Source organism: Nansenia antarctica (assembly GCF_963989245.1).
Source record: "Nansenia antarctica genome assembly, chromosome: 11".
Lineage (NCBI taxonomy): Eukaryota > Metazoa > Chordata > Actinopteri > Argentiniformes > Microstomatidae > Nansenia > Nansenia antarctica.
The window spans coordinates 10,339,397-10,357,857 of record NC_137681.1 but is presented as its reverse complement, the minus strand read 5'-3'; the positions used below and the strand labels follow the sequence as shown (position 1 = coordinate 10,357,857).

Here is an 18,461-nt window from a genome sequence, read left to right as displayed (position 1 = left end):
ACTGGGTGAATGTTGCCATTATGCTCATAGGCCAGCTCTGGGATGTGATATCTGGCACTTATGTTCTTGTAGTTACTGGACCATCTTTGGTCTAAATGTGGGGGACCAATACTGGTTGAGAGTTGGAACTTTGCGTAAAAATGTTTGCCTTCCTTTTAAAGGATAAGTTTGTGATATTAAAGCCAAATCAGATGGATCCTTATTTTGGGATGTAGCCTCTTGGCCAGGAGAAACGTATGCTGCATTCATTACATTCATGTCAGAACTAGCAATCTTTGCTATTTCCAACTTAGAAACTTGGAAAAAGATGGGTTTCCCACTTTCCCACAAGCTCTACGCAAATAACCTCCCTTCATTTGAACTCTTTATGGTCAGAGTTTCCCACTTGTCATGAATGCAGCATTGTCCTTGGTTTGAAATTATTTAAACAAACTACTGCTAAGATCAGCTAATTTTAGCCCCCACTAACAACGAAAATGTGCTAGTAGCATTTAACCACGTTTTAAACTGCACAACAAAATCTCCTCAAATTGCCTCATATTAAATACTTGGTTACATGCATTTGTTGTGATTTTGGCTTTTTCTTATTGTGTTCAATACTTTTTAACTTTTCCTGTGTCATTACAATTTATTGCAAATAGCTTTTATATGGATTGGAATGTTACAATTTCTTTAGCTGTGTAGGTTTATTGAGTTAATACCAATGTCTGGTCTAAATTCCATGTGGCTAGCTGCAATGGAAATATATGTTGAATTATTTAAAAATTGTTAATGTGTTGAATACTTATTTCCCCACTGTATATACAGTATTAAGTATATTTTGTGTAGGTTTGTAATTAAAGTTCTTGTTTACAGTTCACTAGACTGTAACACTACATTATGATGCTGTCTATAACCAGAACCTCTTCTCTGATCTGAAGGCCTTTTGTTATACATTTGTTAACATTTAACCACACAAATATTAATATAAAAAGATTTATTTGTGTCATACAATCAGACAGACATACAGTATATCTCCGATCATACATACATATACAAAATATACAGTATTTTAAGTGTGAATCAGACAGTAGACCTGGCACATTACTCTAAATACACTGACAAAATATACTAATTAATAATTCCTGCTTCACAAGACATAACCTTGTCAAATAAAAACTGTGCCAGAACGCTGAGGTTATTATACATCTCAGAAAGACCTCTGTTGTCTGTCTGCCCTCAAAGATGGGTTTCATGTATTATAGAGCCACATGTCATTTCAAAGACAATCGGCTGTATAAATATCCGGGTGACAAATATAAAATGCATCTTTACACATCACAAAATTGGTATGCGTATAATATTAGAATCATCACATCATTTTCCCTTTTTACAGTTCACCAGGTCAAAGGTGGCCTGTATTCCCAAGGCTGCATAATAACGGTTAAATTAACATTTATTTTTCATGTAGACATCAGGTAGCCATGCATGCCTTTTGCAAAGGCTTATGTGTCCAATGGTACTCTCTCAATTCCCAAGTCTCTGAGGCGCCTCACTGGTGTCGTTACAGTATATAGTGTTTCGACATCACCGGCCCGAAGAGACCAACCATAGTGTACCCTCTAAAAGTTGAGGCCATCATTTGGTATCAGCAGAAGTACTCGTTTGGGGGGCCCTCAGTCCTAGCTGTAGCCACTGAGTCCACACTCGACCTAGCAGAGAGCAGCCTATTGGATTCATCTAGGTTCATCCTGGCAAGGTACTCCCCCTCCCCCACCCCTTTAGGTTTGGTCGCTGGGGACAGGGTCTCAAATGTGACATAGGAGTCTTGCATATCTTTGGATTTCTTCCCCATCAGTTTTTGGCAGCGCTTCTTCAGCGCCCCACAGCAGACGATCAGTGTCAGGGGGACAGCGATCACACAGGCCACGGTTATCACCACCACATTAATGAGCTTCTGGGTGCCGCTGGCGCTAGCCGCCTCGTCTGTTGAGAAGATTACACACTGCTCCTTTTTGGGGATCAGGCCTTTGACGCAGACGCAGGCGATGTACTTTGTCTTTGGCACAAGGCCGTCAATAGTAATCCTGCTCTTGCCTGCTCCTACATTGATCCTGCGCATGTCCCTCTCACCGAACACGGCGTACAGGACACTGAACTCGGTGGTGTTGGTGGCTGTAGGAGCCCGCCAGTTCAGGGAGACCGTGTGGTCGGTGTCCCCAATCACCTTGACTGACCGCACCACCCGTTTCTCTGGTGGTGCCTGCTGCAGGGAGGCGTTGGCTGCCAGGTTGCTCAAAACCTCCTTCGCCACTTCTTTTCCATCTGGGCTGGGAAGACTCGGTGTTGGTCCATCTCCACGTTTGTCAGATATACTGTAGCTTTCAATCTCGTACTTTCCAGTGAAACCATTCAGAGGCTCAATGATAGGCATTGCTGCCGTAGTGGTGGGTGGAGGTACATATCTTGCGATGAGTTTCTCCTGGTAGGCGGCCTTTCCAAACCCACCGGTTTTCTTCTCTTTGTTCTTCTTGGAAGTGGCACCTGCTTCCTCAGATCTGATTGAATTTGTAATGACCAGGGAAATTATAGCATCTGCAGTCCCCACAAAATTGGTTGCTTTGCAGACGTATTTCCCTGAGTCGTGGTAGGAGACAGCAGGCACACTTAGGATGGACCAAATAATTCCCTCTTTTGAAACTTCTACCTGGACTGTAAGAAGAAAAAGACAAAAACAAAGGAGTGAACAAACAAAGTATAAAACTGTGAAACTGTTCCAACCTTAATCTCAGTTCCACGCTTGACTTCAACAGTGGCAAATATATATATATATAAATAAATAAAAATACTATTCTTATCCTAGGCGGGCTATACAGTATGTGACAGCAGCTGGTGAAACCGGCAACAAGTCGATCAAATGTTCTGACTTTTATTCAGAAAAATTTAAATAAATTTCAACATTGTTGAAAATCAATGACGCACTCGTTAGTCAACTGACACAGCTTGTTTTGTGAACCTGCTAACAATGTAAAGTAGTGTTATAGTTAACTAGGTAGTAGTGGGGATTACTCACAGAATCCATTGCATTGCAATATTTTGGCTTGACTAGCGATTGTGTCATTGATTTTCAACAACGTTAACATTTAATTACATTTTTCAGAATAAAAGTCAGAACAACTTGATTGGTTGCCGACTTGTTCCTGGTTTCACCAGCTGCCGTCACATATATCCCCCGGGAGAGCTTTTAGCCAAACTCACTAGTGCCATTCATTTCTTTGCCATCAGCGCGGGTCCAGGACAACTCAGGGATGGGGACCCCGACGGTCCCACAGCGCAGCAGGACATTGTTGCCCAAGGAGCTGCGCACGCGAGCCACGGCAGTGTGAACCCGTGGCAACTGACACTTCCGCAGCTCAGCCTCATTGAACAGCACCCCCGATAGACTCTCTGGGTCAGCGCACCTTAGGCGGGTGTCAATGAGGGCCACAGACGAGGAGGTCGACTTCTGAAACTGGAGTAGATCATAGAGCCGGCAGTCGCAAAGCCATGGATTGTCATGGAGACCTTACAGAAAAAAAGAAAACATAAATAACACTGTATTGAGCATGGCAATACATGCATAAGCAGGTACAGTATGTGCTGTGATGAATAATCTTGCTTTAAGTGTCCACATACATTATAATATGTACTTAACTTACTATACTTTTATATTCATCATAAAGGCAAAACGTGTAGTAGTAATAGTTGTAGATGTAATCATATTAGTTGTGATGAAAGTGAAAGTACATAGTGCTACTGTACAACTATATATTCAGGCTATACCATTACTATAATTCTTTTACCACCCTCATGCTGATACTGTGTGTCTTGTCCTAACTTACATCTACGTTACATAATGCACCAACATTACACTTTCTAGTGTCCTTAAATGCCATAGTTTGCTTCTTACCTAGAATCAGTTTGGAAGTATCCACATCCTGAGATGGTTTTACACTTAACCATGTGGTTAGAATCTCTAAAGGAACTGTTGTCAGACTGTTGCTTGATAGGTCCAGGTAGGTTATGTTCTTGATGTAGATGGTCGCCGTAGATGGGATAGTTGAGATTTTATTATTGTGTAAATCGAGAAGCCTAAGACTAGGCATGTCAGTTAGAGATTCCCATGGAAAAGAGGTAAGGGCATTGCCTTCCAATCTCAGTTCATCCAGACTGGTCAGACCACGGAAACTGTCAACATTCAAAGAGGACAAAGAATTGAAAGACATCCAGAGAAATTCCAGATTGTGGAGGTACTGAAAGTTTTGGCTTGAGATCCTTGTTATTGCTGTCTTCTCAATTCTCAATTTAGAGGTGTCAGCAGGAAAATTGTGAGGTACCACAGTGGTCTCTGGATCATTGCAAAGAACAGTCCTAAAAGGGCAAAAAAACAAACATTAAATTAAATGTCGCTGTCGAAAAGAGAAAATCTAACATGCATATTTGTTTATAATTCAATTTGATATCAGGGAGACACAATGAACCCAGATTGTGAATTCATGTATGGCCACAATGTATGAAACACACACATGTATGCAATACATATGTTTTGCCAACATGAATCAATTGGTTCTGTTTTCATCATGTGTGTGGTATTTTAGAACCCACGTTTCTTTTTTGTTTAAATGTGAGTAAAAACCAGTATAGGCTACCCAAGCAAATGAGATTAAAGAGCATTCGCAAGTTAATCCTTTACTATATAAAGAAAAGGAAAAGCTGACCTGAATCTGAACTGAGCACAGCACATACAATACAGCAAATGCAATTTAGAATACAAGCACAATTTTAATTTTCAATGATTGCTCTGGTCTCTTACCTTGCTTTCGATCCATCGCTTAATTTGTGAAAAAAGCAGTTACATTGTGATGGGCAGGAACTGCTCACCAGCGGAAGGCAGAGGAATGACCAGCAGAGAGCCAGACCAAAAGCTCGGAACATTTTCACTCCGAATGCGATCAATCTAAACTACACATTAAAAGGAGCGAACTGCTATTTCGCTCATCCGAACATCAGATACATCGTGTCTTGCTCGCACAGTGCCCCATGCTAATCTGACTGTTCCAAAGCCCGAGATGAGACGGGATAGACAGGGATTAGTGCAAAAGGACTTGGGTTATTTATATTTACACGATCACTGCTTCCTGGAAGCTGATAGGCTGTATAGGTTGTTGCCTTTGTTTGTATACAGAGAAAACACTTCTGAAATAGTTGTTTGGAGGGTTAATTATAGTGAGGGATGGACGAACGTTTGGGGTTCATTCATAGCGTTCGTGTATGTATTTATTTAGCAATGGCTATTGTCGATGAACAAGTTTGCTTTAATTTATGATCATGCAAAAACCATCCACTATGTTATCCTTTTACTAGTATTCGATGTGAGACCCCACCCCAGACAGTGCATATTATTGGTACAGAAATTCCTAAACCAATATTTCATATAACGCCAATAAGCAGGTTATTACTACTGACCCACAGTAATGACGTTCAAATTCAAATGTAGGCCCGACAGTGACACATGTGACTCCAGAAGACACGTAGGCTAAGTAACCACTAGATGGCGTCCAAGAGTGAGAACAAATACATCTCCTTTCATGGTAAATTTGATAGTTTAATATCCTTTCTGTAAGGATAAGTCTATAGATTTTAGAGTGTATAAGCACACGCTTAATACATAACAGGGTCAAGTTCTAAGATTTGCCCCATAGTCTTGCCCCATTGTTTATATTTCCATTTGCTGCAGAAGCTTGACTATAAGCTTGACTATTAAGCTTGACTGCATGGACAAAGAAGTTTCCTTCTTTGTCCATGCAGGGCAGGCACACTTATTTTTGCATGCACAATAGGCTTTCACATAGTTTAATATGCAATGTACTTTACCTGTGAACAACCAAAATTGTAGCATAATCAGAAGCTGTTGATGATTAGGGACCCCAGCCACCCCAAACAGAAACTGCCGTCGGGGAAACGGTACTGAAGCCTTAGGCCTTAGCCTTAGGCCTAAAACCCAGAGGATGTCAAACAGCTATTTCCCCCAAGCAATCAGGCTCCGGGAGAAATGCACTGGAAGAAAGCAAAAGACCAAACCAACCACACGCACACTACAAAAGTAATATATATTATATGACTACTTGCACACTACTTGATTACGTGTTCACTACCTGACTAGTGACTACTTGACTACTTGTACTGTATTATATAGCATTTCATCTTATTGTACTTTGCACAGCATTTTGCACTATTGAATCCAATGTAGTACGACTGGTTACTACCATCAGTTTATTACTTTATTACTTTATTACTTTATTATTACTTATTTTACTTATTTTACTTTACTTTATTATTGTGATGTTGTATCTTGATGCTGCAATGCCAATGTTGAGGAACCAAAGCCAACGAATGTTACTCTATAGTGTACTTGTACATTGGGATGTAATAAAAGAGATTCTGATTATCTGATCTGATCTGATGCTAGTTTTTTTTTTTTCACCATGGGATTATTGAGCAGATGGATCACAGAGATAATCAAATTGTGTGAATAAGCCAGTCCTATAATTCGTCCCTCCAAATTTTCGGAAACAAAGTGCATGCCCTCATGAAACACTTTCTAGGATAATCTTGTGATGGGGTGACACACAGGGGCAGGTGTGATGGGATCTGACACCTGGTCACAAAATTGCTTTAAATCCTATAATCCAAACATCTCTACAGTATGTCCCCAATTAGTACATCTGTGGCCCGTTTACATGCATGGTAAAGAGGACTAGACAGCCTGCTATGACAAATGGACAAATGGGTTGAGTTTCAAGATTGTTAGGTTGTGTTTAATTCTTAACTATCTCATAACTATTTCATATATAAGTCAGTGTTTGTGAAGTCTGAGAACCAAAACAGAATTTCGGCAACCACAGTGCAGGCTTTGTTATGTTGCGAAATCAACAGATTATGACGGTGTTGGGTCAGGTGTCAACACTCCCAACACGTGTCCACTACACATATTCCCTGCATGCTGTGTTTTATACCATAAAAGGGTTCCCTCAGACTTGGTTTCTCTCAGTGACAACACCAAGTTGTTTTACTAAGTACTAATCTAATCTCTCTATCCAAGGCACCAAGGACTTGTTGATTAAGGGTAACCATATATATAGGGACCATCTCAATTAGATAATTAGGCCAAATAATGTTGCAATACTAAAAGCAACATTGTCATCATAACTCCATTAATACAATGGTTAATCCAATTTGATGTAAAAATGTTAAATCATGCTATACCTAATTGACCACTCTCCATGATTTCCATATTGATGTTTTTGGCATCTTGGAATTGATATATTTAACTCTGCTATACACATGAAAAGCGCTATACAAATAAAGGTACTATCATTTATTATTATTATGATTATGATTATGATTATGATTATGATTATGATTAGTAGTAGTAGTAGTAGTAGTAGTAGTAGTAGTAGTAGTAGTAGTAGTAGTAGTAGTAGTAGTAGTAGTAGTAGTAGTAGTAGTAGTAGTAGTAGTAGTAGTGTTATTATTAGTGTTATTATCATGCAATGACAATGTTTCAAGAGCCAAGGGTTCAGACTCTGTTTTAATTCCAGCCCAGATTAAAGGATTGCGGTTCTGAACTGTTGCATTGTGAAATCTATGCATTAAGAACATGTGCATTGGCCAAGGGTCTTTCAGTACATTACAATATGCATTGTTAGATTCCAACACGCGCTTTTACATTCATGATCTCAATGTCTATTGCAAACACATCAATCTACAATCTTTTAAAAAGTTAAACGATTGAATGTAATGCTATCCACATATTAATGGAATATGTTGGAATACCTACAGGTATTATGTTTCGTTCATTGACATACCGTGAGCTTAGAATGATAAGGTTCTATCTCCGTTTAGGGTAGTTCAGAGATATTGAGCGTCAAAGTTTTTACATTCCATTATATTTTGTGAGATGATATGTCAACATTTTAAAAATAACACCACACAGGCATTAATAAACACCTAATGGATCAGATTATGTAAAAAAACTAAATTTTGACCAAAAATGGAGATAATAGAACCTTATAATTCTAACGTCACGATACATCATAAGTGCAGTGTATATATTTCCATACATTCCTTAGAATTGTGTAACTGTATGGGGGAGGGGACCCTCAGTTACTCAGTGTGTGTAGACCCCCACTCCTGTGTTGGGCTATTAGAACATTCTTGTAGGGATTGCTGAGGGTTTAGTGGTCGTTACATGCTTTTTCGTTTTTTTTCCACGTGAAAGAGCCTTTATAAAGAACTCAATATGTGAAACTTGTGGCACTTTCCGGAGCAAGAATAATCGTTTCTGTTTAGTGTCCCACAAAGTATTATATAAAAAATGGCAGCCTATACGTTACCGGAGGGATTCACCGATTTGGACATGTTTGCGTTTGGTACAGCTCTTCTTGTTGGGGGTAAGTAATTGGGGGTCTTCAGGTTATATGCAAACTAAACGACATGTCACTGTGATGATTGATGGAGCTGTGTAGGCTACGAGCCCACTTTAAAAGGATGCAAAGGGACGCTTGAAAATCCACAGACCCAGTGGATTCCTACGAAAATGTTAATGAAAGAGTAACAAAAGACAATTTGTTTCTGGGTCGAATCCTAAGTCAAACTTGAACGTCTACACGCTGGAATAATTTTGTTTTCACACGTTGATATCACATGGGGATTTTTAAAAAAGAATTCCAAAACCTTTAAAAGATCATTCCTCTTTGAGTTATATTCACAAATGAACTTTAATGTAAGCCATAATTTCATTATTGGCTGTCATAATTTCTTTCATTGTTTGTTTTAGGTGTTCTTGGATTCTTCCTCAACGCCATTACAATATTGGCTTTTCTTAGAGTAAATATAATGAGAACTCCAAGTAACTTCTTTGTCTTCAACCTTGCTCTGGCTGACATGAGTCTGAATATAAATGGCCTGATTGCTGCATATGCCAGCTATCAAAGGTATATTTTCTCTTCAATTAAAGCCTGGAAATATTTGTAAAATATGTGTGTAATATTTGGTACTTCATGCACGATGAAGAAGGTACATGCTGAAACACGTCTTTGCATTACAATTATGATTTAAAGCTTATCGATTGCAGTGCTGTCTATACTTAGGCCTAATTCAGTATTTGAACACCATCAATGGAAAACATTTTATGTATACATTATTATTTCTTCTCACTGTAGATACTGGCCCTTCGGCCAAGAAGGATGCACCAACCATGCCTTCCAGGGAATGATATCAGTCCTGGCCTCCATCAGTTTCATGGCTGCCATAGCCTGGGATAGATATCACCAATATTGCACCAGTGGGTAGTATGCATTCGTATATATACAGTACCAGTCAAAAGTTTGGACACACTTTCCCATTCAATTGAATGGGATATATATCTGTATATCCAGAGGATAATGAATGTTTACATGTTTATTTGCTTGATGTCTACAAAGCAAGTGGTCCTGCAAATAGCAATAAGGATTCCAACTTTGTTCTCCAGGGCAGAAATTTTTCTGGAGTACAGCTATCACCATGAGTGCCATCATTTGGGGTCTTTCAATCTTCTGGGCTGCTCTACCTCTCACTGGCTGGGGAGATTATGACTTTGAGCCCATGAAGACCTGCTGTACTCTGGACTATACTAAAGGAGACAGGTACTTTTCCCTGTAACTCATATATTATTTTAACCAAGGTTCAAACCTTTTGACAGCACTGTATGGCTGAATTAATTAAATCGAATGAAAAGACATAATTAAAGATTGCTTATGGCTTAAGTGGGCCCCTTTGCACAGTTGAAACACATCCAGCATTTCATTGAAGAAAATCTGTGACCAATTGGATTACTCAACAATGCCAGCACAGTCCTCTAGCAATGTTTCCCGAAGGATGCCCTCCACATTTTACTCAAGTCACATACTTGCTGTGTTCAACAGTTATTCAGAAAGGTATAAAACATATTTGGGTGCTGTAGCCATGATCATGATCTCCACTGTATACTTTAACAGGAATTACATCACCTACACAGCAACTCTGACGGTCGTCTACCTGCTGTTCCCTATCATCACCCTTATGTCTTCCTATAATGCCATCTACTTATACTTCAAGAAGATCCACAATCACAAGGTAACCTAAGAGCATTCAAATTTTTATCATATTATTTATTATTATTATTATTTATGTTGGGAGTTTTTCAACAACAAACATCTAAGCTCATAACAAAGACAGACACTAAACAAATAACTACCGGTACATAAACTAATGAAGATAAGACAAAACGGCAACAACAGCAAACGAAAAAGACAATAAGCAAAAACAAAAAAGCTAAATTAGAAATACATATGCCACAGGTGTGTGTATGCAGAGGGGGGGGGGGGCATTACCACCATCAACAACTGGGTAAGAGATCATGTAAATCAAAGATATGTGGTTGTCAAATAACTTAATTAGTAATCTTGTCATTAATTCTCTTCCATAAAAGATAAGAAAGGGGACCACACTTCTAAAAACACATCCGACTTATCTTGCAAGTCATATTTAAGGCTTAAATCTGGCTTAAAAAAGAAAATGTTAGCCTTTAATCCTTGTACAGTACATGTGCTGCATACTGTACATTGTTGCATACACTTCAGATTACAAGGCCTTCATTCACACAAACCCTATTATAAGGTTATCTGTAGATAAAGGCTTCCTTGATCGTTTAAGTATTTAACCATACTAACCCTAACCGTAAACATATGACATGTATGCACTTCACCTTCCATTATTACAATTGTTTTCTTGGGTTGTTGGGAGAAATTAAGTTGTACTTAAGCAACAAAGCTGGCCCCAAAACAGTCTCATGTAATGCTCATGTTATGTTTTGTGTTATGTCCTGCATTATGGAAGGACACAAGGATGGACTTGTATAAAAGGGTATTTGACTTGTTTGCTTTATGTGTTTCAGTTCAACACCAGTGTGCCTCTGAGGGTACTACTGATGTGCTGGGGCCCCTACGTCCTCTTGTGCCTTTATGCCTGCTTTGACGACGCTAAGATTTTCTCCCCAAGACTGAGGATGGTGAGAGCTGATTTCTCTCATTCTAGTATCCAAACAGTGCTTGTGAATGTTGAAAGTTGAATGAAACTGCAAATGGTGTGGTGCTATAATATGCCTTAACAAGAAACATTGCTAAAAACTTTACATAGAGCCTACAGTTATAATACATTATAATACGTTCATAATGCATTGTAAGACAATCTCTGAACCATTTTGTAATTTACTAGGTGCTTCCCGTTCTGGCAAAGACAAACCCTATTTTCAATGCCCTTCTCTACTCCTTTGGAAATGAGTTCTACAGAGGAGGGGTCTGGCAGTTCCTCACTGGACAGAAGATGGCAGAGCCCGTTGCTAAGAAGATCAAATAAAAAGAAACTCGTTTCATAATCGAAAACCATTGTGCACTCTTATTGCAATACTGTAGGTTCCAAGTGGGAAGAATACTACTAATAAGAGGTTGTGTGACGTAAATGTGGATGAATGGCTTTGGATACGATATCCATTGTAGCTCATTATTGTACATACACATATGTGGTAATGACTCTCCATTACAGTAGATTTTTTTGACAAAGCATTGAAGTTAAATGGTGTATTTTGAAAGCTTAATGATGAAATAATTGACTAAACAAAAGATATTCTTCAAATTGGAGTATTTTTTTTTTTTCTTCCAATATTTGCATTACTACAGAGCTACAGTATCTTGGTGTCATCTCCAGTGAATTTACCATAATGAAAAGCATATTTATCAGTGTATGGTCAACTTAAAGTGGATGAAGTTGCATTTTAGTGACATTCATGTTATAAACTGCAGCTGGAAGATAGAATACGTTTTTCAACATCTTTCCTTCTATATCTAAATTCGCTGTATGCCTTTGAGTGTTGACCACTTGCAATAAATACAGAGAAGCATGTGTCCATTGATCTGACTTGACAGCATCTTAATGACAATAGTGTGATCCTAAAGGCGCCACAGAGACGCCGCAGCTCTAAGTGAGGGAACAAATTCTATTTCCCAACTTCACACAGAGCATCTATAGAAAAGCCATTTCATGCCATGGTTGTCTCAAGTTGTTACTAAGTAGACTAATTGGTTGCTTTTCGTTCCAGGGGAGATTGAAGTGATCTCCATGTAACTCTCCATGGCTATCTATAGTGGTAAGTATTCTCAGTACTTGGCCTCACGTTTGTTATGCAAGTTACATTGCATGCCTCAGGGTAACTGGCTCACTTCAGGCAAGGAGCTTGAACTAAATTAATGATTAACGTTGTTATTGTGTTTGTCTAGTTTTTATCAACTTGTGATGAAACTATTGTGCAGTATATACATCCTTACTCTTTCAACCATGAGAAAAATGTGTCCATGATTTCAATGCAAAGACAGAACAATGGAATTAGCACTAATGATACTGCAAGGCAATTCAATTACCTAGAGTAACACTTGCCAGATTATCAATGTGTCAACTTCAATTGGAATACAAATCTAACCCTGCGACCATGTTTTTGTTAGGGCCACCATACAATTAGCTGCATGATCTCTTTGCGTCTGTTTTACTTCTGTCACCTCTTCTTTTTTTTCTGAGTGGGGCAGTCCCACTCATATTTTTCACAACATAACATACATATAACATACATGTATCGTATCCCATTGGATTGTTGCCTTTTCCAGTCAGGGCTGCTCTCTCTCTCTAAATGACTCATGTTGTCATGTCAACTACTGTAGGGCTGTACAGGGCAGACGGTGACAATGCTATTATGGTGTGTGCTGTGACGTCTGAGCTGAGGCTAAAGATGTGAACTCCTGAAATAATCCTGGAGAGGAGACAGGGGCTGACTGCTGCTCTAAGTCCCTTCCACAGAAACCCTGGGTGGCAGATCTCCAGAGACAGGTCAACAGAAGAGATACTCTCACTGCAAATAGCAGACATCCCCAAGGGGAGGAGTCAGCCTTCTTGCTCACATTACAGACACGCATGTGCAAATGACTTTCCATGTGGTCCTGCAAGCAAGAGGAATCGACATGTGCTGACATACTGTAATATCATCACTTTATAATCATTTTACGGAGGGGTTGCTGAAATATTACAATTCCGAAACGTTGTAAAACAACATCAAAATAGCTTTTAATGCATGCAGATAGCAACCACTAAGAGAAGAACTGATTGTAGTTTCATTGTATACAAAATACAGTTTCAAATAATTTCATTTCATCACATATTTAGTTGTGGGAGGAAAACCGGAGAAGACAACAGAATGCCAGATAGATTAGCAATAATCCGGATAAACTGAGAACAGATTTGATTAATCTCAAATGATGTTATACAGCCACATGCTCTGACAACCTTTACACCTCTGTTGATTGTGCAGTTGTATTATGCATGTAAGAGCGTGTAAGAACACAACAATCTACACAGATTAACAGATGAAATTGAGAGCAAAGTACAACTGACATTAGATCAAAATATTTTTGCTTTTTATTTTATTGTCGTGTACAAATGGATTAACTTGCGTTTAGTAGAAAGATTGGAAGTAAGGAAAGCAATACACTGACTAAAGAAAGCCTTTGTCTGTGTGGATTGTCTGGTCTAAATCAATCAACTGATCTGTAGGATGAGTCGCACGACGCTTATAAGAACTGTTGAGCCAATGTGGTGGAACCTTATAGACATAGTCAATAATAAAGACTGCCCACCCAGATCAGGTGCTGACTAATCGGTCATACTAAAAATAAAAGGTCACACCTGTGGCCCATGTACTCCAATGTACTCTAGCCTACTACGTATCTACTGTTATCTACTCCAGCTCAGCATTCAACACCAAGATCCTCACCAAGCTTAAGGACCTGGGTCTCAGCACTTCCCTGTGTAACTGGATCCTGGACTTCCTGACAGGAAGACCCCAGATGGTGAGGGTTGGGTGCACCATCTCCACCACTCTGACTTTCAATACAGGGGGCCCCACCGGGCGGTGTGCTCAGTCCCATGTTCATTCCCTGTCAAGTTTGCTGATGACACCAGCGTGGTTGGTCTGACCAATGACGAGACAGCCTATAGGTATTATGTGCCAGGTGATTGGTGCCAGGATAATATTCTCACTCTTAATGTCAGCAAAACCAAGGAGCTGATCGTGGACCTCAGGAAGAAAAAAAAAAGGGGGGGGGGGGCATGCCCCGATCCACATTGGTAGGGCTGAAGTGGAGAGAGTTGGTGTCTTGGTGTCTACATCACTAAGGATCTAACATGGTCACACAATCATCAAGTTGGCACGCCAGCGTGTGTTTTTCCCCAGATCCTCACCAACTTTTACAGGTGCACCATTGAGAGCATCCTGTCCGTCTGCATCACCGTCTGGTATATGGCAGCTGCACTGCACACGATCGTAAAGCCCTGCGGAGAGTGGTGAAAACGGCCCAGTCCATCACGGGCTGTGAGCTCCACAGCCATCCACGCCATCTACTCTAAGAGATGTAAGAGGAAGGCCAGGAAGGTCATCAAGGACAACAGCCGTCCCAGTTACACTCGGTTATGTCTGCTTCCATCTGGCAGGCAGTAAGCATCCAGTCCCGGACCAACAGGTTTCGGAATCAGACCTCCAGAATACCCCCCCCCCCCCCATTGCACTCTACACTATAATAATTTGTATATTTTATTCTATTATTTTTTATGTTTCATTAATGTTACTGGTTATATTTTACCTGCTATACTTGTTACATTTTTTTTTTTTTTTTTTACTTTAAATTACATTTTATTATTGATGATGATTGATGTTGTAGAGCTTCATTACATTGCATTGTATAATTGCATTCAGTGTAATGACAAATAAACTTGGCTTGACTGACTACTTGATGTTATTTATTCCTTGGCACTATTGCCAAAATGGATGTAATTAGTTAAATCAAAGCAAGAGGGAATATGACTAATGACTAAAGGTGTCCTTGTGCATGTGCATACACTGTATGAATTACAGAAATGCGTTTGCAAATCTGCCATGACTGCCAGACACAGAAGTCAAAGATGACCATCTGTCATCTGAATTTGTAAAAAAAGAAAAAAAAGAAAAACACTTTAAAACAGCAAAGGCTCGACACACACACACACACACATGCACACGCACATTCACATGCACACACGCACACACGCACACACATAAAAGCACATTATATATATATATTTTGACTGGTCCTGTAGATATTTAACTTGTGCGTGTATATAGGATCTGTGTGACACCCAGACCAAAGGTTCTACTTATCAGAAGAGGACAAAGGTCCTCCTTATTCTCCCTTTACACATTGCAATGTTGAGTTCAAGTCGGGAGAGAGGGGATCCAGGTGTGCAATGAAAAACACACCATGTCGAAAGATTATCCTATTTGTTGGTTAAAATCCATCAAATTAATGTTTTTGCTAGAGTACAGTATATCATATCTACAGTAATTTGACATTCTCATGCACACAAAGATATACCACTATGGTGTAGATGCACCACCACCACAATAGTTTTTCAAGAAATCATTTTTAAAGGATTAGGGATGAAGTATAATCTGGATTAGATTATATTCGCGTCACCACCCTTTGGAGAGCCTCCTGTTCTAAATGATTAAACCACTCCCTCATATCTTCACCATAGTGCTGGTCACTGCCGTACCTCAGTCCAGATGACACATTTCACCATGTGGATTATTCAGACTCAGTGTCCTCACAGTATTCTCCCCATTAGAAACACTACTGTAACTGTACACTGAGAGTGTATCTTTACTGTTTACAAAGCCAAGACGAGACACCCCGCCACACCTCTCCAGTCCATGTAAATGCAGTGTCCCAGTCTACAGTCGGATTGCAGAAGATGATGGTTGAGTTTGCAAGAATAAAAATATGAAATGCGTCTTGTTTAATTTAGAAAGTGGCCTCTTCCCCTTATCCACTCTCGTTAATTAAATGGTGCTCTTAATGATATGATAATCCCCTTTATTTACAGTTAAATTATTAACCAGGATTATGAGAACCAGGATACATTAAATCTATCTAACACATATTTACTCTGTTATTCTGTATAAGGTGTCCTACAATTTTATATGGATTTTATGTTTTCTATATTTTCATCAACTAAATGTTCTCACGGCCAACACCATTCTCACTATTGTCAACTGGCCCGGGGACTACAGCTGGAAATTAGCCATGTAGGCTAAAGCTGCTCCATTTACTGTTGTTACAGTTAATTAATGGGGACTGTCCACGACATCATAAACTAATAAACTAAACTAAACTATTGGAAGCACAAAGCAGTGTCTATGCAGTTGACAAAGGACTAATGATTCCACAGGCTTAGTGATTTAGGCAACAGGTAGGCCAAGTTCAGTAGATTCACCTAGTTTAGCCTCTGACTATGGAACCACGTTTATCTGCCAATGATTGCACATAAATAAATGCTATTTGATGTAGAAAGAAAAGATAACATGATTATGTCTTTGATCTTTATCCTGACAGCAGGGCCTGAGCACGACAATTCCCACGTGTTTAGCGTCATCTAGTGGGAAACGAAGGTACACCTCAAGTAGAATAGTGAAAACTTCATCATAAACAAATGCATGGTACTATATCGTGTTCTGTGGAAGTTTTAGCATACCTTAGAAAATGAGTGAGTATATATATAGAGATTTTTAAAAGCATGTCCCTGATACCTTTACGAGTGAAGCATGTAGGCTACGTTGATAAAAGGTCATTTAAGTTCAGCCAAAACAAAATGAGTGAAGAAGTCAAAAAATAAGAATAAGGACCGGCAAGAATTGTTCATGACTCATGCTATTGCTGGACCTCAACTAAACCAAGAATCAGCCATAATTCCCAGCCATTATTGGTTCGCTATTGTGAGAAGCAGCGCAATTAGGATGCAATGGCATTATGAAAACACAAGATGGCGCCATTGTCTTGTATTTCATATGGCTGACAGCCCTTCTAGGGTAGGCTTATGTCACGTGTTTAGTGTGTTTTGACAGGGCATCGATTTTCTCTTGACGTGCACGAACACATGACATAACACTCTGGGATTTCTGGTGCGAGGGTGAACAATTATGAGAAGTATGCCTATCCATCTGATATACATATTTGGATGATGAGAACTGGATTTTCATTTGGTCCGATTAGTATATAGTCTAATTTGGTTATTATTGCTTTAGGTGATTACCCAAGTAAAGATGAACTAACTGAAAAAGGAGGCACTCCCGAAATTAAACGCATCGGAAGAAACCACTAAAGTATATTTTTGTTTTTAACCTCCTATTGTGTTTTTGTTTTGTTTTGTTGCATTTATAGACAATCTTTATGACATAACCTGAATAACGACATTAAACTAGGGGTCAAGAAATGTTTAGGTTGCTATGAAAACAGTGAAACCCCGGGCAACTGTTTCTGTATCACTCGGCTGAATCACTGGCAGTACGAGCGGGAGCTGTCCACTGTGTCGTGGTGCTGAATCTCGTCCATTTCAAAAGCGACATGCTTATCGTGACGTTAGAATTATAAGGTTCTATCTCCATTTTTGTCAAAATTGAGCTTTTTACATAATCTGATCCATTAGGTGTTTATTAATGCCTGTGTGGTGTTATTTTTTAATAATAATGTTGACATTTTTGAGTTAGTAATTCATAAAATACAAAGGTTCCATCTCACAAAACATAATGGAATGTAAAAACTTTGACGCTCAATATCTCTGAACTGCCCTAAACGGAGATAGAACCTTATCATTCTAAGCTCACGTTATGGGCGCAGCAATCAAGCTAAAGATACCAAAGGAGAAATAAGAGTGCAAACAATATGATAACACTCTTCGTAGTTATTCTATCCCTAAAAATACAAGTTAGACGACAATGTCTCTGTAGTGAGCCTACAGTAAAGGCGCTTATCACATGATTTCACGGCATAATATAGATAGATAGATAGATAGATAGACTTTATTTGTCATTGTTACAGTACAGGTACCAAACAACGAAATTTAGGTAATATGCTGCTTTTAGAGCAAACCCTATACAAACTGAACGTCTTTGTTCATAATCGGAATGCTGATATTTTAGAGTATGTAAACTTTCTTTTAAAATTATCACACTGGAAAGAACTTGACACGAGCATTTATTTGTGGATGAGCCTATATTATGTTCCCAAGTGGGGCGCCCTTTCAGAGCAGTTCAGATGGCTGTGCAGTATAGGGCATACAATGGACAACATACATTAGACAAAAGTGAGTATCATGCCAAAAAGATGGCAGTAGGCTATAAATAAATTCCTTAAAGCGGAGAGCGTTAGGCTACTCCTGGTCAGTGTGATTGGGCATTGCTATCAAGGTGTCAGCATTTCGTTAATATTGTAGCGAACTGTATGAGGCCCCGT

At 39.2% G+C, this 18,461-nt stretch overlaps 2 protein-coding genes across 2 annotated transcripts; one reads left to right on the top strand and one right to left on the bottom strand.

Annotated features, from left to right (window-relative positions):
• Positions 1–1,627: 1,627 nt before the first annotated feature.
• lrit1b (leucine-rich repeat, immunoglobulin-like and transmembrane domains 1b) lies at positions 1,628–4,953 on the bottom strand (the record flags this gene model as incomplete). Its single annotated transcript, XM_080542258.1, has 4 exons — positions 1,628–2,691; positions 3,238–3,543; positions 3,929–4,389; positions 4,832–4,953. 4 exons carry the CDS (start codon positions 4,951–4,953, stop codon positions 1,628–1,630), a joined length of 1,953 nt encoding a protein of 650 aa, XP_080398384.1.
• A 3,442-nt stretch (positions 4,954–8,395) lies between these two features.
• Positions 8,396–11,454, top strand: rgrb (retinal G protein coupled receptor b; the record flags this gene model as incomplete). The annotated part of the gene is made up of 7 exons (XM_080541671.1): positions 8,396–8,471; positions 8,858–9,014; positions 9,243–9,364; positions 9,551–9,704; positions 10,056–10,173; positions 10,994–11,107; positions 11,314–11,454. 7 exons carry the CDS (start codon positions 8,396–8,398, stop codon positions 11,452–11,454), a joined length of 882 nt encoding a protein of 293 aa, XP_080397797.1.
• Positions 11,455–18,461: the final 7,007 nt, after the last annotated feature.